A 20243-nucleotide genomic window follows, 5' to 3' on the forward strand; every position below is an offset into this window, starting at 1 on the left:
ATTGATCTAAATCAGTGTATTTTTAAAAACTGATTCCCAACAATTACCGCCCATGACGTAGGGTAAAAATGCTTCCCTGGAGAGTTATGGGCAAAAAACCGTTTTGGTCACGTGACAGGCTAGTAAAACATGAAATCGATTGTTTAGGGCTCGGGTTAGGGTTAGGGTTGTGGTAAGGGTTATGGATAGCTTCGGGGTTATGGTTAGGGTTAGGGTTGGGAGAACAGATAAGGGTTTATGTAAAACCGTTTTGTACAGCCGCAAAACCATAAAAACCGAAGTCACGTGAAATTTTTGGGCGAGCGAATTAGTAAGAGCCCTTCTTTACATGTTGGCGCCCCATCCCCGTTCAGCGACCGTCGCTTAAATTGGATAAATTAGGTGATTTTAGAGGGTACGCCGGTAAAATCTCTAAAAAAGTGTGTTTCTAGAGCAAAATGTGCAGTTTTGCTAGTACCTCAGTTAAGTTTTTCAAAATTGTCCCACATTCAAACAACAATTTGGCGCTCCCTGAGATGCCCCCCCTCCTGCACAGGGGGGTCAGCAGGGCCCTTCGTTACGCCACTAGCTAACCGTAACCTTAACCACATCTCTACACTTACAAGCAAATTTGTGTTTTATTATCCTGTCATGTGTGACTAAAACAGTGTTTCCCATTTAACTCTTCAGGGAAGCGTTTTTACTTTACGTCATGTGATTGATTCGTAATCAACGTTCATAAATTCTCCAATTGAAGTCACTTTTATACCCTCAGGGTCTTTTAACGAGATTTTAAATACATTTGGGCGAGCGATTTAGTGAGGGTAATGCACTAATGAAAATGATGGAATCCTTTTTAACATGATCAGGGTGATGATGATTTCCTGTAGCTCTTTTTGACAATGTCACAGTGCAGTAGCACTGCAGTTTTCTGACAAAAGTGCTTAAGTTCACTCCACAATCAGAGGTTTTAAGCACTTGTCACTTTTTTGGCCAATTTGCGTTGTCATTTCAGGGGGCTTCCAAAACAAGCAGAGGCAATGTTCAGGTGTGGCAAAATTTTGCAAAAAAGTGCAATACGGCAAATTTGGTAAATACTGCGACTCAGGTGCAGCAAATATTGAAGAAATGTGCAGCAAATTTTGTTCAATTATGTAGGTTTTTTGTGTGAGAAAGCTGCTCGAACATTACTTTATGAGGTAAGCTAATGATAATTCTTTCTATTGTCAAGCTTGTTAAGAGTAGAATGGAACGCGTTGAGTAGAATGAAATGCGCTGATACAATCACAATTACATACACAAATACATAATACTTCCTACATGGGAGTGATGGTTAATTATAAGGTGAAATGTATTAGACTAAAATATAATATATAAAAGGCCCCTGACACTATAAGAACAAACGTCAAATTATTTTAAGACCTGTCCAAAATTTTAGAGTAGCCTTCAGTTAGGTTTTGGTGATGTGACCTAAGCCTTGCGATGATGAGATCCCTTACCCCCAGAAGAGTTTGACCCCACTTATGTAAAAAGATTTTCCAAATTTCTGGGCTCTGGATGAAGCAGAGTTGTCACCTTGTTAGGAAGAAACTTTAGTCTTCTTAGCAGCTGGCAAAAATGGTAAGTTTCAAGAACCAATTGATCATAATTAAATGTATCCGATAACAAGTGAACATGGATTACGATAAAAAGCTGTAATCAAGAACAACAGTAACACTCTAACAAGCTAACCAGACTGAAGGCATGGTATCAAGGATCCTTTAGCATGCAGGTGTCAAACAGTAGAAAGTCATCCCAGAATTTCAGTCTAAACTGTACATAGGTGTCCAAAGTCACCCCAGATTTCAAGTCAAAAACAGGTGTTTAAACTCTAAACTCACCCCAGTTTTTTGATAGATTGTTGGTTTTTACACTTAAAACTATGGAAACAGTTTAAAGTGCAAATATATGCAGGAGACTGCTTAAAGTGCAAGTCCGCACCCGTCGCACCTAAATGCTGCCTCTGAAGGACAGTTGGCCCTGATGGTTTCTGACGGTTTTGGAAATATTTCTTGGCCCAAGAACTAATCGTTTCTCTTGAACTCCAATAGGTAAATTGGAGTGCACTGTAATTGTAAACACTACATGATGTTCACAATCATTAATGAGGGATTGCATTTCAGATTATGCCATGGAACGAGAAAGATGAATGCAGTTCAGAGTCTGATTACGAATTAGCTAGTGAATCAATTGATCATGATTATATTGACCAGGTTATAAGCAAGACAATTGGTTGTGAACCAATAGAAAATTCTAACCTTGATGAAAATGTTGACCTATGCGCAGAAACCAATGTTAAACAATCTAAATCAGAGATGAATGAGGGGATAAAAGAAGTGGATACACAAGAAAATGAATATTCTGATGAAGATCTGATTGCTGTTAAAGATGAGGTTCTTTCTTTAAAAACTAAGGGTAACGAAATTTATAAGTGTGGAGATTACAATAGTGCAATGCAAATTTATTCAAAGGCCATTGTATTGTGTCGGAGCCAGTTAAATGATTTACGTTCAATACTTCATGCAAATCGTGCAGCATGCCATGTTTCAGAATCAGAATACAAAATAGCTGAAGAAGATTGCAGCATTTCCATTGAACTCAATCCTCAATACCTGAAGGCAATTTTACGTAGAGCCCAAGTCAGAGAAAAGCTTGAAAAGTTGAGTCCAGCCTTGGAAGATTATAAACGAGTAATTGAACTTGATTTTCGGCAAGGAATCGCAGTAGAAGCTGCTAAACGGTTGCCAAAAGAAATTGAAATTCAACAAGAAAAAATGAAAGAGGAGTGCATGTCTAAATTGAAAGACTTGGGAAATCTTGTTTTGAAGCCCTTTGGTTTAAGCACAGAGAATTTTAACATGGTTCAGGATCCAAATTCTGGAGGATACAACATTCAGTTTTCACAGGACAAATAAGAATCTCTTGATACACCTTCTCCTTCAGCTCAACAAAGTTTCTAGAAAATGCCAATAATTCAGACCAGATTGTTATGATACAAGTTACCATGTTCTATTTCTTAATCAGCCCATTTTAGCTGCTGTCAATAGCTACTAGCTAGTACAGCCCTTTTAATTTCAAGGGTGGTCTGACACTCCAAACATGCTCAATGATCTGAAAGAGAGGAACAAAATTACTTTTCAAGGATTCTTACAAATTTAATTTTCAGTGACAAAATGTGAACTTGATAAATTTTAAGTAAATAGTTCATCATATTTACTCTGAGCTTTGCTTATCTCGTTTATTCAAATTGGAGTATAGAATGTGTAATTTTTTGTAAAATTAATGAATTATTGAAACAGATAATTGTTTTTTTTTAAATCTGCAATAGTTTATGAAATTTAGATGCCAGTTTATTCTATAGTTCAAGGGGGCTATATTTATGAGTCGCATTTGAACTTGATTTTTCTTGGAGAAGTTATCTTTTGACTCTTAGGTTGCGAACAAAATGAAGAAGCAGACTTTAGGCTAGAAACTTTATTGAATTGAAATAAAGTTTCTAGCCTAAAGTCTGCTTCTTCATTTTGTTCGCAACCTAAGAGTCAAAAGATAACTTCTCCAAGAAAAATCAAGTTTATTCTATTATGTAACTCTTTTACAATTTAAAATTTGAAGTCAATTATAAAAAGTCTTTTGATTCACTTAGCTTCTGTAGATAATTATTATTGATTATCAAGTTTGTTGGTTAGAAAATGGCTGCTGTTACTGTTGATGATTTTAAATCAGAGAAGGTATCTAAGAAAGAGGCTATAGCTTTTCTACAAGAAAATGCCACAGTTCAGGTAAATTTAGATAAATATAGTATATATATTCTGATTATTTCCCTAGGAATATGATTATTATATCTCAATTTGGCTTTAAGTAGGGTGCCCCGCTAAAAGAACTGGATTCTTCCAGGAAGCATCCCGTGCACAGAGCTTGGTCTACATATATATTAAATTATTAACCATTCATTCTGTATGTGCACGAAAATTTATTTCAATCAATAGTTAAATATATATATATAGATATAGATAAATCCATAGACACAGTATTTCGTCCTATTAGGACTCATCAGTATGGCTCAAATCATCAGGGTTGATATAGATAAATATAGATGAATATAGATAAATATAGATAAATATAGATAAATATAGATAAATATAGATAAATATAGATAAATATAGATAAATATAGATAAATATAGATAAATATAGATAAATATAGATAAATATAGATAAATATAGATAAATATAGATAAATATAGATAAATATAGATAAATATAGATAAATATAGATTTAAAATATAGTTAAGTGTAGATAAATATAGATAAATATAGATAAATATAGATAAATATAGATAAATATTGATAAATATTGATAAATATTGATAAATATTGATAAATATAGATAAATATAGATAAATGTAGATAAATATACTCAAATATAGATTTAAAATATAGTTAAGTATAGATAAATATAGATAAATATAGATAAATATAGATAAATATAGATAGATATAGATAAATATAGATAAATATAGATAAATATAGATAAATATAGATAAATATAGATAAATATAGATAAATATAGATAAATATAGATAAATATAGATAAATATAGATAAATATAGATAAATATAGATGAATATAGATGAATATAGATAATTATAGATAAATATAGATAAATGTAAATAAATATAGAGTAGTACCAGTCCTATAGAAATATGAAACTCTGACTCAGGTTGCTGGGTGGCCCCAGATCAGTTTTAGTTGAATGATGTTGTTCATCGTCGTCAGTTTCGATTAATTATGAAATATGCTCACGTCATGTCCTCAACAAGCGCAGTTTTCATACTAAGCCAGTTTTAATAATACTAAGCCAGTTTTAATAATACTAAGCCAGTTTTAATACTAAGCCAGTTATAATACTAAGCCGGTTATAATAATACTAAGCCAGTTATAATACTAAGCCAGTTATAATACTAAGCCAGTTATAATACTAAGCCAGTTATAATACTAAGCCAGTTATAATACTAAGCCAGTTATAATACTAAGCCAGTTATAATACTAAGCCAGTTATAATACTAAGCCAGTTATAATACTAAGCCAGTTATAATACTAAGCCAGTTATAATACTAAGCCAGTTATAATACTAAGCCAGTTATAATACTAAGCCAGTTATAATACTAAGCCAGTTATAATACTAAGCCAGTTATAATACTAAGCCAGTTATAATACTAAGCCAGTTATAATACTAAGCCAGTTATAATACTAAGCCAGTTATAATACTAAGCCAGTTATAATACTAAGCCAGTTATAATACTAAGCCAGTTATAATACTAAGCCAGTTATAATACTAAGCCAGTTATAATACTAAGCCAGTTATAATACTAAGCCAGTTATAATACTAAGCCAGTTATAATACTAAGCCAGTTATAATACTAAGCCAGTTATAATACTAAGCCAGTTATAATACTAAGCCAGTTATAATACTAAGCCAGTTATAATACTAAGCCAGTTATAATACTAAGCCAGTTATAATACTAAGCCAGTTATAATACTAAGCCAGTTATAATACTAAGCCAGTTATAATACTAAGCCAGTTATAATACTAAGCCAGTTATAATACTAAGCCAGTTATAATACTAAGCCAGTTATAATACTAAGCCAGTTATAATACTAAGCCAGTTATAATACTAAGCCAGTTATAATACTAAGCCAGTTATAATACTAAGCCAGTTATAATACTAAGCCAGTTATAATACTAAGCCAGTTATAATACTAAGCCAGTTATAATACTAAGCCAGTTATAATACTAAGCCAGTTATAATACTAAGCCAGTTATAATACTAAGCCAGTTATAATACTAAGCCAGTTACAATACTAAGCCATTTTTATAGAGTGGACACTAATCAAAAATACCATCAAAATGTAAATGTCATCCCGACCTTGAAAATTCCCGAATAACGATTAACGAAGACTCAAGACATTTTATGGTGCTTTCTCCAAAAAAGTTTCTTTAGGCAGTCTTTACTAAAATAAAGGATCTTTACTAAAATAAAGGGTCTAAATTTCTTAAATTCGATCATACATAACGTTTCCAAAAGTCATTTCGAAATTTTATTCTTTAATGTTGTAATAAATATTACAGTTCCTGAAAGACCAAAAGCTATTTGGGAAGCTACAAGCTATTGCAAAAGGATCATCTAAAGACAAAGTGCTTAATGCATTAACTGCATTCGAATCAGATCCCGTAGTAAGTCTATCATAAAATCAATAGCTCTCTCTCTCTCTCTCTCTCTCTCTCTCTCTCTCTCTCTCTCTCTCTCTCTCTCTCTCTCTCTCTCTCTCTCTCTCTCTCTCTCTCTCTCTCTCTCTCTCTCTCTCTCTCTATCTCTCTCTCTCTCTCTCTATCTCTCTCTATCTCTCTCTCTCTCTCTCTCTCTCTCTCTCTCTCTCTCTCTCTCTCTCTCTCTCTCTCTCTCTCTCTCTCTCTCAACTAAGTTATTTTTCAGGCTAGAAAAGGTGATGAAGATGCAGATCTTGCTGAAGCTCTTGAGCAGACTAAAGCTCTCAAAATCAAAGAAGATGAAGCTAAGAAAAATCAGAAAGAAGCTGCTAAAGAGGTGAGTACGGAGTACCATGATATCGATATTAAAATATCACCACACCCCCCCCCCCCCCCCCCCCCAGTAATATTACTCAGAAGAGTTTAAAGCCACCAGTGTAACGCTTGTTATACGAAAGTCTCTTCAGGATGCTGCAGTAACTGACGAGAAGGTAGGATTCACTAAGAAGATAATAAAGAAAGGAAAAACTCACATGAAACCGGAGAAAGGCTCAGTAGTGAGCGTGTGGTATACTGGTGAGAAATATAATCCAACTCTGCTACTATACTCTATACTATTACTTCTACCCCATACTACAACTGTACTACAACTCTGCTACTATACTCTATACTATTACTTCTACCCCGTACTTTTATACTGTTATTTTATTTCTTTAAATCCCACAAATTTTATCTACCATCGTATTTATATTGTCGTTTATAGGTCAATTAGAAGACGGGACAGTATTTGATTCAAATGTGGAAAACTCGCGGAAAAAGGATCGTAAAGCTCTTAAGTTCAAAGTTGGCACAGGTGGGCATATTAATCGTCATATTCTAAATATAACATTGTGCTAATCACATGATACTGGCAATGTTGTGATAACATTGTGTTGATCACATGATACTGGTAATGTTGTGATAACATTGTGTTAATCACATGATACTGGTAATGTTGTGATAACATTGTGTTAATCACATGATACTGGCAATGTTGTGATAACATTGTGTTAATCACATGATACTGGTAATATTGTGATAACATTGTGTTAATCACATGATACTGGTAATGTTGTGATAACATTGTGTTGATCACATGATACTGGTAATGTTGTGATAACATTGTGTTGATCACATGATACTGGTAATGTTGTGATAACATTGTGCTAATCACATGATATTGGTAATGTTGTGATAACATTGTGTTAATCACATGATACTGGTAATGTTGTGTTAACATTGTGTTAATCACATGATACTGGCAATGTTGTGATAACATTGTGCTAATCACATGATACTGGTAATGTTGTGTTAACATTGTGATAATCACATGATACTGGTAATGTTGTGATAACATTGTGTTAATCACATGATACTGGTAATGTTGTGATAACATTGTGTTAATCACATGATACTGGTAATGTTGTGATAACATTGTGTTAATCACATGATACTGGTAATGTTGTGATAACATTGTGTTGATCACATGATACTGGTAATGTTGTGATAACATTGTGTTAATCACATGATACTGGTAATGTTGTGATAACATTGTGTTAATCACATGATACTGGCAATGTTGTGATAACATTGTGTTAATCACATGATACTGGTAATGTTGTGATAACATTGTGTTAATCACATGATACTGGCAATGTTGTGATAACATTGTGTTAATCACATGATACTGGTAATGTTGTGATAACATTGTGTTAATCACATGATACTGGCAATGTTGTGATAACATTGTGTTAATCACATGATACTGGTAATGTTGTGATAACATTGTGTTAATCACATGATACTGGCAATGTTGTGATAACATTGTGTTAATCACATGATACTGGCAATGTTGTGATAACATTGTGTTAATCACATGATACTGGCAATGTTGTGATAACATTGTGTTAATCACATGATACTGGTAATGTTGTGATAACATTGTGTTAATCACATGATACTGGTAATGTTGTGATAACATTGTGTTAATCACATGATACTGGTAATGTTGTGATAACATTGTGTTGATCACATGATACTGGCAATGTTGTGATAACATTGTGTTGATCACATGATACTGGCAATGTTGTGATAACATTGTGTTAATCACATGATACTGGTCATATTGTGATAAAATTGTGTTGATCACATGATACTGGTAATGTTGTGATAACACTGTGTTAATCACATGATACTGGTAATGTTGTGATAACATTGTGTTAATCACATGATACTGGTCATATTGTGATAACATTGTGTTAATCACATGATACTGGTAATGTTGTGATAACATTGTGTTAATCACATGATACTGGTCATAATGTGATAACATTGTGTTGATCACATGATACTGGTAATGTTGTGATAACATTGTGTTAATCACATGATACTGGTAATGTTGTGATAACATTGTGTTAATCACATGATACTGGCAATGTTGTGATAACATTGTGTTAATCACATGATACTGGCAATGTTGTGATAACATTGTGTTAATCACATGATACTGGTAATGTTGTGATAACATTGTGTTGATCACATGATACTGGTCATATTGTGATAACATTGTGTTGATCACATGATACTGGTAATGTTGTGATAACATTGTGTTAATCACATGATACTGGTAATGTTGTGATAACATTGTGTTAATCACATGATACTGGTAATGTTGTGTTAACATTGTGTTAATCACATGATACTGGTCATATTGTGATAACATTGTGTTGATCACATGATACTGGTAATGTTGTGATAACATTGTGTTGATCACATGATACTGGTCATATTGTGATAACATTGTGTTATCACATGATACTGGTCATATTGTGATAACATTGTGTTGATCACATGATACTGGGCAGTATCGAGATAGCCCGACCACGGTCCGCGGACCACGGTCCGCGGACCAGTGGTCCGCGGACCACTGTCTGCGGACCGTGGTCCGCGGACCACTGTCTACCAGATCATATTACTGTATAATAACAGTATCCCCTGAATCAAGCAACAGGTGTTTGTGAATAGTTGATTGGTTACCAGATCATATGAATGGTATGTATGGTATCTTGGATGCAATTAGTTACGACTAGCATAATTAATTGTAGCGTAGTAAATTACTGGATCAAACTATTGATTACGATTCAAATGTGGTCTCTCGGATATAATTAGTTACGACTAATATTGATTGCTCAATGAAATAAATGATTACGATTAAAATGTGGTATATAAGTCGTTCGTTTTTGGTAGCAGGGATGTTTGTGATCCTTGCTGTGTAGTTGGGCTAGTGAAGGGTTCAGCGTTGTCTCTATCTATCGTGTCTTGAGGAGTTGGTGGAATGGAGTCCGGGAGTTGATGCTCAGGACAAAGCTTTGTTATCTTTTTTGTAGTAGAATGTAGGATCCCATCGAGGACTGAAGATTCTCTGTGGACATTCGTAACAACGCAGTTGTTACATTTGGAGCGGACACGAGGAGCATGAGCAGAGGAGTTAGCAAGACCTCCGGCATCAGAAGATGCTACAGGGTCATGAGCAGCGCATGATATACCAGCATGCCTCTTGTTGCAGAAAACGCAGAAGCTTGGGTTGGCTCTGGAGACGATGAGGGTTTTACCAGCTTGAGTCCACTTGTCGAGAGGTGAGATAGGTTTGCAGATAGGGTCGCAGGGTAGGGCTGAGTTCATCCGTTTCGTTTTCTCTGAGACCATAGTTGTAGTTGTTCAAGAAGGAGTTGATGATAGAAATGATTGATGCAGTCTGATAATAGTTATTCTTTATATATTGCATGATGTGAACTGATCTCGTAAGGTTGCTTAATCGTTTAATAAGCCTTGACACCACCGCTGATTGGAATTCGCGTGCGATGATGTGAACCCTGCTTGACTCAGGGGATGATGTGAACCCTGCTTGATTCAGGGGATACTGTTATTATACAGTAATATGACAGTGGTCCGCGGACAGTGGTCCGCGGACCACTGGTCCGCGGACCACTGGTCCGCGGACCGTGGTCCGCGGACCGTGGTCGGGCTATCTCGATACTGCCTGATACTGGTCATATTGTGATAACATTGTGTTAATCACATGATACTGGTAATGTTGTGATAACATTGTGTTAATCACATGATACTGGTAATGTTGTGATAACATTGTGTTAATCACATGATACTGGTAATCTTGTGATAACATTGTGTTAATCACATGATACTGGTAATATTGTGACTTTTTATTTCTTGCAGGTCTTGTGATAAGGGGATGGGATGAGGCTTTATTAACGATGACCTATGGTGAGAAAGCAGAGATAACAATAGACCCTGACTGGGCCTATGGAAAGAAAGGAATGCCAAACGCGGGGATCCAGCCCAACGCTACTCTCATATTCGAGGTGGAGCTAGAAGTTCCAGCCAACATCGGGGTTTAGCTTCTCAGATAGTTGTAGGGTAATCACGTGACAAAAACCTGAAGCTGGTATCTTCCTCTTCTTGATTCAGGTCCTGATTTTATCGGAAAAGTCTGGCTTCGACTTATAAGAGACATTTTTGTCGGTTGCATAAATTCTCAGTTGGAGAAACTTTTTAGATCTATTATTAGATCCAGCGATTTCGAAATTCTTTCGATAATATCTTTTTAGTTTTTAGAAATTACAGAATTTTTGAAGAAGGACAACTGCTCTGAGCATGTGCCTCCTGCCTAGGTCGGACATTATCTGTAGCTGTAGGGACTACCATCCGTAGTCCCTACATTATCTGGTACACTGAACCTATTTCTGTGCTGCACTTTTTTATTTATTTAATGTTTGGTGAATGGTAAATTTTATCTTAAATTGAGGAAGAGAAATTCTTTAAACTTTTTTTATGTAATGTTCCAGCAGTTGATAGTTTTATACCATTCTGCTTACCCCTGAGTCGTTATTGTAAGTAGATCTGTAACATTAGTAACTCTTAAACTGTTGCTACCTTCTCACAGTGTGGTCTATTATTTTAATATAATTTATAATATAATATATTATTATATTATATTATTATAATAATACAATATTATGTTATATTATCTACAATATTATTATATTATATATATATTATCATAATATAATATTTCATTATTCCTTAAAATATACATTTAATAAATCTATAAAAACAACAGGAAATGAAAGGAATATTAGACGATGGATTCAGGGAGCCGTTCAGAGAGCCACTAATAGAGGCGCCCTCCGAAGAAGACTATATCAGTTTACATGCTACAGATCCCAACCCTTATCTAGAAGAGGAAGATGAGGGGAGTGTAGTGAGCGATATTATTACAGATGACCTTGGAACTGCGTATGATGATTTCCAGACAGTGGACTGGCTGAGAGATCAGGCAAATGACCGGGCGAGACACAAGCACACGATGACACAAGGGTTCCTGTACAAGGGTCTAGATGCAGCGTCTGGGTGGATGGTGGTGTTTATTATAGGAGTGTTGTCAGGCCTGGTAGCTGGTGTGGTGGAGATTGGGGCTAAGTGGCTTATAGACGTTAGGGAGGGATACTGCGGGGATGGCTGGTTCCTGGACAAAGAGGCCTGTTGTTGGAGCAACTCTACCATAATAGCACAGGATTACTGCTCTAACTGGTTACGTTGGTCCGAGCTAATAGTGGGGGGAGATAACAAGGTTATCAGATACGCTGTCAATTATTTCTGCTACATTTGCATAGGAACCTCCTTTGCGATGCTGACAGTCATCTTTGTGATGGTCATTGCCCCGTATGCTAGCGGAAGTGGTATTCCCGAGGTTAAAACTATACTCAGTGGTTTCATCATCAGGGGATACTTGGGTCTATCCACTCTGATGACCAAGTCAGTGGGTCTGGTACTTTGTGTGGCATCAGGCCTCTCGTTAGGAAAGGAGGGACCCATGGTGCACGTAGCCTGCTGTATTGGTAATGTCTTTGTGAGACTCTTTCCAAAGTTTACAAAGAACGAAGCAAGAAAGAGAGAAGTGCTATCTGCTGCAGCAGCAGCAGGAGTGTCAGTAGCATTTGGGGCCCCTCTTGGAGGCGTACTGTTCTCTCTTGAGGAAGTGAGCTACTACTTCCCCCACAAGACTTTGTGGAGGAGCTTCTTCTGCGCCATGGTTGCGTCTGTAGTGCTGCAGAGCCTTAACCCTTATAGCACTGGACAATCCGCTCTATTCTACATAGAATACGACTATGCCTGGCATTTCTTCGAGCTTATCCCATTTGTAATCCTGGGCTGTATTGGAGGGGTACTAGGAGCCCTCTTTATCAAATGCAATATTTACTGGTGCATTAAGAGGAAAACATCTAGACTTGGGCACCACCCCTTTATTGAAGTAGCGGCGGTGGCTTTAGTAACAGGTATTATCAGCTTTGTAAACCCCTTTACAAGGAAGTCTACTTCAGGTTTAATAAAAGAGTTATTTGCGGTGTGTGAATGGGAAGATAACTCCGATCTTTGCGACTACAACTCCACTGAGAAGACCACTTATAACGGGACTGCACAAGCTAGTAACATAGCGTGGGGGGCTCCTAATGCGGGCCTCAAGACGGCTATATGGGAGCTTATGATGGCTGCAATTGTCAAGTCTGTTATCACAGTATTTACCTTCGGTCTAAAGGTGCCTGCAGGATTGTTTATTCCCTCGCTAGCAGTAGGTGGCTGTATTGGTAGAGTTATGGGTGAGCTAGTGCAGTACATCACATATCTGAATAGAGACTCTAGCTTCCTACAGAGTATCTGTCCTGACATGTCAGTGTGCACCCTAACCGGGCTGTACGCTATGGTGGGAGCAGCTGCAGTACTTAGTGGTGTCACCAGAATGACAGTGAGTTTAGTGGTGATCATGTTCGAACTGACAGGAGGGATAACTTACATAGTCCCTATCATGGTGGCAGTAATGACAGCTAAGTGGGTAGGTGACTTTATCACACCTAATGGGATATACGACGCTCATATCACTATTAACGGTTACCCCTATTTGGATGGTAAGGACCGGTTTATGCATACCAGTGTGTGTGAAGATGTTTGTAAGACTAAGAAAGTAAAGGAGCTGCAGATGATAGATGCTAACACTGTGATAGTGCAGGATCTAGAAGTGCTGCTGGAGACGACTACTTACCACGGATATCCTATTGTAGCAGACACGCAACTTAACATTGTCATAGGATATGTCAGCAGGAATGATTTGATACGCGCTCTCAAATGTGCACGAGATAAACACATTGATTTGGTGAACGCTAGTAGAGTGTATTTCTCTGACGGGCTAATGCGCTCTAATGCTGGCGGGGGTCCTATATCTGTTTCCCTGGGCAAGTTTGTGAACCATGATCCTATCTGCATAGAGCCTAAAACTCCTCTAGCTCACACTATAGACATGTTCACTAAACTAGGCCTCAGTCAGGTCCTGATTACTCACCGGGGCAAGTTGAAGGGAGTGATCACCAGAAAAGATGTTCTCAGACATATTGACTATTTAAAGACAACAGTTAATGGTCACCATTTGTTTTAAGTTTTGATTTAATTTAATTTTTAAAGGTTTCAGCCATTGCTCCTCGTCAGTATTTTCAATTCGAAATTACCTTTAAAAATGTATTGTACTTAACGATGCAAATTACATAATATTAACTGTCCATTTAGCTACCCCTGTAGTAACCACCTAGTAACCACCCTGTCCATTTAGCTACCCCTGTAGTAACCACCTAGTAACCACCCTGTCCATTTAGCTACCCCTGTAGTAACCACCTAGTAACCACCTAGTAACCACCTAGTAACCACCCTGTCCATTTAGCTACCCCTGTAGTAACCACCTAGTAACCACCTAGTAACCACCTAGTATCCACCCTGTCCATTTAGCTACCCCTGTAGTAACCACCTAGTAACCACCTAGTAACCACCCTGTCCATTAAGCTACCCCTGTAGTAACCACCTAGTAACCACCTAGTAACCACCCTGTCCATTTAGCTACCCCTGTAGTAACCACCTAGTAACCACCTAGTAACCACCCTGTCCATTTAGCTACCCCTGTAGTAACCACCTAGTAACCACCTAGTAACCACCTAGTAACCACCCTGTCCATTTAGCTACCCCTGTAGTAACCACCTAGCCTAGTAACCACCTAGTAACCACCTAGTAACCACCCTGTCCATTTAGCTACCCCTGTAGTAACCACCTAGTAACCACCTAGTAACCACCTAGTAACCACCTAGCAACCACCTAGTAACCACCCTGTCCATTTAGCTACCCCTGTAGTAACCACCTAGTAACCACCTAGTAACCACCTAGTAACCACCTAGTAACCACCCTGTCCATTTAGCTACCCCTGTAGTAACCACCTAGTAACCACCTAGTAACCACCTAGTAACCACCTAGTAACCACCCTGTCCATTTAGCTACCCCTGTAGTAACCACCTAGTAACCACCTAGTAACCACCTAGTAACCACCTAGTAACCACCCTGTCCATTTAGCTACCCCTGTAGTAACCACCTAGTAACCACCTAGTAACCACCTAGTAACCACCTAGCAACCACCTAGTAACCACCCTGTCCATTTAGCTACCCCTGTAGTAAAGAGTGTCAGGAGTTCTTCAATTAGACCATTTGAAGATATTCCAGTTTATAATGTGTATATTTTTAATGTTACTGCATGATATTTTGCTGCATTTTGTTAGAATTCGTTAATTAAACGTTTTTGTATTTTTTTGTTATGTTTGTTTTGATTTATTGCTGATTCGCCAAATTAAAGCTGTTCATGAATTTTCTATAATTTCGGCGTCTAAAAAAATTATAAATATGTTAAAATATTCGGTGTCCACGTGCAATGTACAAATACTGACTATCTTATTGTTCTTAGTGCATTGATTTCCTTTCTTCTTGAGTTGTACCTACCACTTTATAGGTAAACTTTTTAAGGCCTGGGTATAAACAGATAATTATACTTACTTAACTCTTAAATACTTAATAAACAGATAATTATACTTACTTAACTCTTAAATACTTAATAAACAGATAATTATTCTTACTTAAATACTTAAATACTTAAAAAGCATTGATAATTAGAGGCTTTTCTTTAATCTAACAATTTCCTGGTTTCTCTTCAATAGTGATACTTAACTACTATTAACTTATAATATTTCTCCCTCTCTCTATTATTGTCATTAAAAGCTATCTTGAATAGCTGGGGGGGTGAGTAGCCGGGGGATAGCTCCCCCAACTACTCGCCCCCTCCCGGGATAGCTGGGGGGGGGGATAGCTCGTCATTTCTTCTTATCCCTCTTTTAACCCTCCTCGTTCACAAATCTTAGATAAAACAAACAGTAGTAACCACCTAGTAACCACCTAGTAACCACCTAGTAACCACAGTAAAACAAACAGTGTTGAGCCAACTGTTGAGTTTAACTCTCAACATATTGGCTGAATATTGGGAATGTTAATTTCTTTAATCATCTCTTTAAATACACACAGCTGACTTTATACTGGAGGGTAATAGTGTACCTACACTACTGAGAGTATATTATATACACAGGGTGGGCCACAAAAGACTACCCATCCTTATCTCTTAAAATTGTAACAGCTCGCTGAGATCTCACTAATTATTTTTTAAACAAAAAGTGGCATAACTTATGTTCTGCTAAATATTTTTGCTTCTAAATTTCACAGAATGTTAATAACAAGTAGCTAAACCTGTGTGGCAAGTTTTGTGTGATTGCGAGCTTCACTGAGCTTATTTAACCAATTTAGCCCCTGAGCGAGCTAGCTTGAATTTCTCACACAGAACTGTTAACATTGGTTAATAGAAACCACCAACAAAAATCCTGGGTAAAAAAATTAAAAAACCACCGATTTATTCACGTTTTATCAATTCTATTCACCATGATCCATCGCACATTCCATTCTCTCTATATTTTAACTAATAAGGACTATCACAGATGATCCGTCCTGCTTGTTTATATCGTTCTTCTCACATGGAATGTGCGATGAATAGAAATGGTACAAATGGGTAGTCTTTTGTGGCCCACCCTGTATATATACATATCCGAACTGTTGTTTCATTTTACATCAATTTGGAAAAATGTGGCACACTTTTAAATTTGAAGCGTGAACTACTAGCATGGGCTAGTTATGAGCATAACTATAGTATCTAACCTCTAATATTTCAACTATATAGAGTAACCATGGCAACCTCACTTGGAGCGAACACTTACAACCGTATGAACTGGGAGACAAGTGATTTCCCAATTCTGTGCCAGACGTGTCTAGGTGATAATCCGTACATGAGGATGATACGTGAGACGTACGGGAAGGAGTGCACTATCTGTAACCGTCCCTTCACTGTCTTTAGGTAAGTTATACATCCCCTGTGTAGTGTGTTGGTGTGTTGCCCGCTCCAATCTAACAAATAATATTTCAGATGGTGCCCCGGTGCTAAGATGAGGTACAAGAAGACAGAGGTGTGCCAAACCTGCGCAAAGACAAAGAACGTCTGTCAGACTTGTTTACTAGACTTAGAATATGGGCTTCCTGTGCAGGTGTATACTATAAGACATTGTTAGATAAGGAATATGCTGCATATTACATGTTACATATAACATATTACATATTACTCTGTCAACATGTGTACATATTTTCTAATCTGAATATTATTTGAGGTGAGGGACGCTGCCCTCAAGATGCAAGACAATATACCAAAATCCGATGTGAACAGGGAATATTACCAACAGAACAACGAATCTGCCTTAGCAAAAGCTGGTGGATCAGGTATGCACGCTTTATAATAGTTTAACTCAGCCTCCTTCTCAAAACGATCAGGATTTTCGGACGGTTGTGGAGTTGGACTTTTTGTACTAAACTGTACCAAGGTATAATATTTGGTACCAAGGCATTTATCTCGAGATCGTGTTGATCAATTTTCTTTAAACTTTCCAGATAGTAAAATAACTATAATAGGAACAATCTGATCGAGTTTGGGCGAATTTCTATGTGCCAAACTTGAGATATCACTTCAAACACAAGAAAATATCTCAAAATTTGTGGTTATATTTTCTTGTGTTTGAAGTAATATTTCAAGTTTGGCACATAAAATTCACCCAAACTCGCACAGAATATTCCTATTATAAGTATCTTACTACCTTACAAGACTTTTTTGTGGCGGACCAATTTGCGACGACCGAAATTTTGGCGGTCCGAAAATATGGCGAAATTGAACAAAAACCGTCTCATTTCGGACGTCACAGAAAATAAGGGTATTTTTCATCATTTTTGTGACAGTAAGCAGTAAGGAAATTTCTGAAATTCGGTAAAATCATGTTCAAACTTAGTCTGTATTAAGAGTTAAGACTGTAAGACTTTCATGTTAGCACATACATGTATTTTAATGCAAATTTAAACTGTATTGCTTGACATTCAATTCGTCATTGGTGTGGTGATAATTTGTCCCAAGATGCCAGAATTTATTTATTTATTTTACTTGATATTACTTTTTAGAAACAAAATAAAGCAGTGAAGGCACAGTCATTGAAATAAGCTAAAAGATAATGCGACGGATTCTATTACGACGACCGAAATTTTGGAGGTCCGAAAATATGGCGAAATTTTCGGAAAACCGCCACATTTCGTACGTTATAAATATGTCTTGTAAGGTATCTGAAAAGTTTCAAGACATTTGTATTACCATTTTATTTGGTACAGTTTTGTGGGAAGTCCTTCTGCGGTGTGGAAAAATCGTTATATTCGTACCGCGCATATATAAAATAATAACTAAATATAACTTCCGCGCACGTACAATCCTGTAGCACGTACGTACACAACAATTATTTGTTTCTAATTGTATCTTTGTTATACAAAATGACCTACTAATCTGACAGGAGGAGCAGGAGGTAAGGCCCCTAACGAATTGCTCATGAAATTAGCACGAACTACCCCTTACTACAAACGAAATCGTGCCCATATCTGCTCCTTCTGGGTGAAAGGGGAGTGTAAGCGGGGAGAGGAGTGCCCGTACCGACACGAGATGCCTACTGACCCTAACGACCCGCTTGCTAATCAGGTATTACTCAATTTGTCATGGCCTTGTTTCAGTTGTGTTCCTTCGCCTTGCAGTGTTCAGATTTTATCGATTAATTCCAACATTGAATAATACTACAATAACAAGACTACTGTATACGCTACTAGCCCTGTCAGCCCTGTACAGGGCCACACAGCGTTTCTTATTTTATAAGCAAAGAGATCTCTTTCAGAACATAAAGGATCGTTATTACGGTGTTGATGACCCAGTGGCGGACAAGTTGTTGAAGAGAGCGGCTGATATGCCCAAACTAACCCCACCTGCTGATAAGACCATTACTACAGTCTACGTGGGGGGACTGGACGCTAACATTAAGGAACAGGACTTGAGGGATATCTTTTATCAGTATGGTGAGATCCGTAACATAAACATGGTCACTAAAAGTGGGTGTGCATTTGTTAACTTCTCTCAGAGAGAGTCTGCAGAGAAAGCAGTCCAGGGAGCCTTTAACAAGCTCATAATTAAAGGAAGGAGGTTAAAGATCCTGTGGGGGAGAGGTCAGGGAGCCCCGGCTATAAAAGCACAGGAGGAACCCCGCCCACTGCCCCCTGTCCCTGGTTTACCTCCTGCTCTTCCTCAACCTCCTGCCGAACTGCTAGCTCACGACTTCTTTGGGCTTCGTGCTGACAACGTGCCTCAGCCGCCCGTTCTGCGCGCGCTGGCTGGCAGCGTCCTACCCCCCCTTCCTGGCCCTGCCGGAATGAGGATGCCACTGATGGCCCCTCCGGGAACTCATGTCATACATTACCCCTCCCAGGATCCTCAGAGATTGGGAACCAGCAAGAGCAGGGGAAACGACAATTAGTCTTATCTGCTTTCATTTAAGTTAGTGGTGTAACATTTCATATAGCCCCCCCCCCCCCCCCCCCCCCCCCCCTTGCTACCATAGTGCCCCCCGGCCCCCCTGGCTACCATAGGCCCCCCCCCCCCCCTTATAAAGTAGAAATTAGGTGACATCATGTCTAAAAATACACTTTTTAGACCAAAACGCGCAATTTCAATCAATAAGCAGCGCCCTTTATTATCCACTGATTTAAATTATAATTTAAAAACAACTTTAACAATATGACTAGTAAATCTGCAATGTGATTTAAAATTGTAATTAGTGTGTTAACAATTCTGGAGTCAGCATTTTATTTTATTTCTTGAAATATAGCTCTGCGGAGGTTGTTAAACATGTATTATGTATTATTTATCCTTCTAGCACTCATTTTCCATTATGTATTGGTTTTACTTACAGAAAATGGAATCTTAGATTATTCTGCAATGAAATGTAAGAGCATGTGAATGGAATGAACTGTTAAAGTTGATAAGTTCTAACATTGGTAGATTAAGAAAGCTAATGATAACCCAGTAACACCCAGAGCAATGTCACACCGGTTTGCCTGCTAATGATAACCCAGTAACACCCAGTAGAGCAATGTCACACCGGTTTGCCTGCTAATGATAACCCAGTAACACCCAGAGCAATGTCACACCGGTTTGCCTGCTAATGATAACCCAGTAACACCCAGAGCAATGTCACACCGGTTTGCCTGCTAATGATAACCCAGTAACACCCAGAGCAATGTCACACCGGTTTGCCTGCTAATGATAACCCAGTAACACCCAGAGCAATGTCACACCGGTTTGCCTGCTAATGATAACCCAGTAACACCCAGAGCAATGTCACACCGGTTTGCCTGCTAATGATAACCCAGTAACACCCAGAGCAATGTCACACCGGTTTGCCTGCTAATGATAACCCAGTAACACCCAGTAGAGCAATGTCACACCGGTTTGCCTGCTAATGATAACCCAGTAACACCCAGAGCAATGTCACACCGGTTTGCCTGCTAATGATAACCCAGTAACACCCAGAGCA

At 37.8% G+C, this 20243-nt stretch overlaps 5 protein-coding genes across 5 annotated transcripts in view; 4 read left to right on the plus strand and 1 right to left on the minus strand.

The window, feature by feature from the left end:
• The window catches only part of LOC134812317 (uncharacterized), a 36111-nt gene extending 34716 nt beyond the window's left edge, over positions 1–1395 (minus strand). The window contains exon 1 of the mRNA XM_063819698.1: positions 1384–1395. The gene's annotated coding sequence lies outside the window, so the exon portion shown is untranslated. The remainder of the gene's footprint in view (positions 1–1383) is intronic.
• Positions 1–11215, plus strand: part of LOC134812318 (peptidyl-prolyl cis-trans isomerase FKBP3-like) — a 106863-nt gene extending 95648 nt beyond the window's left edge. The window contains exons 2-7 of the mRNA XM_063819699.1: positions 3703–3797; positions 6148–6252; positions 6512–6622; positions 6753–6861; positions 7049–7138; positions 10558–11215. Of these exons, the coding sequence (XP_063675769.1) occupies positions 3708–3797; positions 6148–6252; positions 6512–6622; positions 6753–6861; positions 7049–7138; positions 10558–10739 (687 nt within the window). The 5' untranslated portion in view covers positions 3703–3707 and the 3' untranslated portion in view covers positions 10740–11215. The remainder of the gene's footprint in view (positions 1–3702; positions 3798–6147; positions 6253–6511; positions 6623–6752; positions 6862–7048; positions 7139–10557) is intronic.
• On the plus strand, positions 1761–3002 carry LOC134812599 (tetratricopeptide repeat protein 1-like). Its single transcript, XM_063820086.1, has 2 exons — positions 1761–1838; positions 2142–3002. The coding sequence occupies exon 2, from the start codon at positions 2145–2147 to the stop codon at positions 2931–2933; it is 789 nt and encodes a 262-aa protein (XP_063676156.1). The 5' UTR covers positions 1761–1838; positions 2142–2144; the 3' UTR covers positions 2934–3002.
• Positions 11216–11465: 250 nt separating the features above from the next.
• LOC134812319 (H(+)/Cl(-) exchange transporter 5-like) lies at positions 11466–15256 on the plus strand. The gene has a single exon (XM_063819700.1). The coding sequence runs from the start codon at positions 11708–11710 to the stop codon at positions 13826–13828; it is 2121 nt and encodes a 706-aa protein (XP_063675770.1). The 5' UTR covers positions 11466–11707; the 3' UTR covers positions 13829–15256.
• Positions 15257–16473: 1217 nt separating this feature from the next.
• On the plus strand, positions 16474–19599 carry LOC134812586 (pre-mRNA-splicing factor RBM22-like). The gene is made up of 5 exons (XM_063820072.1): positions 16474–16657; positions 16727–16844; positions 16965–17073; positions 18180–18361; positions 18552–19599. The coding sequence occupies exons 1-5, from the start codon at positions 16491–16493 to the stop codon at positions 19182–19184; spliced, it is 1209 nt and encodes a 402-aa protein (XP_063676142.1). The 5' UTR covers positions 16474–16490; the 3' UTR covers positions 19185–19599.
• Positions 19600–20243: the final 644 nt, after the last annotated feature.

Source organism: Bolinopsis microptera, chromosome 3 (assembly GCF_026151205.1).
Source record: "Bolinopsis microptera isolate Bmic1 chromosome 3, MBARI_Bmic_1.0, whole genome shotgun sequence".
Classification (NCBI taxonomy): domain Eukaryota; kingdom Metazoa; phylum Ctenophora; class Tentaculata; order Lobata; family Bolinopsidae; genus Bolinopsis; species Bolinopsis microptera.

Bases quoted from the DNA above. Each gene is read 5' to 3' on its own strand.
- LOC134812599 (XM_063820086.1), top strand. From the start codon at position 2,145: ATGCCATGGAACGAGAAAGATGAATGCAGTTCAGAGTCTGATTACGAA.
- LOC134812319 (XM_063819700.1), top strand. From the start codon at position 11,708: ATGACACAAGGGTTCCTGTACAAGGGTCTAGATGCAGCGTCTGGGTGG.
- LOC134812586 (XM_063820072.1), top strand. From the start codon at position 16,491: ATGGCAACCTCACTTGGAGCGAACACTTACAACCGTATGAACTGGGAG. The intron at 16,845-16,964 runs GTGTATACTATA...ATATTATTTGAG, and splicing joins AATATGGGCTTCCTGTGCAG to GTGAGGGACGCTGCCCTCAA. The intron at 17,074-18,179 runs GTATGCACGCTT...CTAATCTGACAG, and splicing joins AGCAAAAGCTGGTGGATCAG to GAGGAGCAGGAGGTAAGGCC.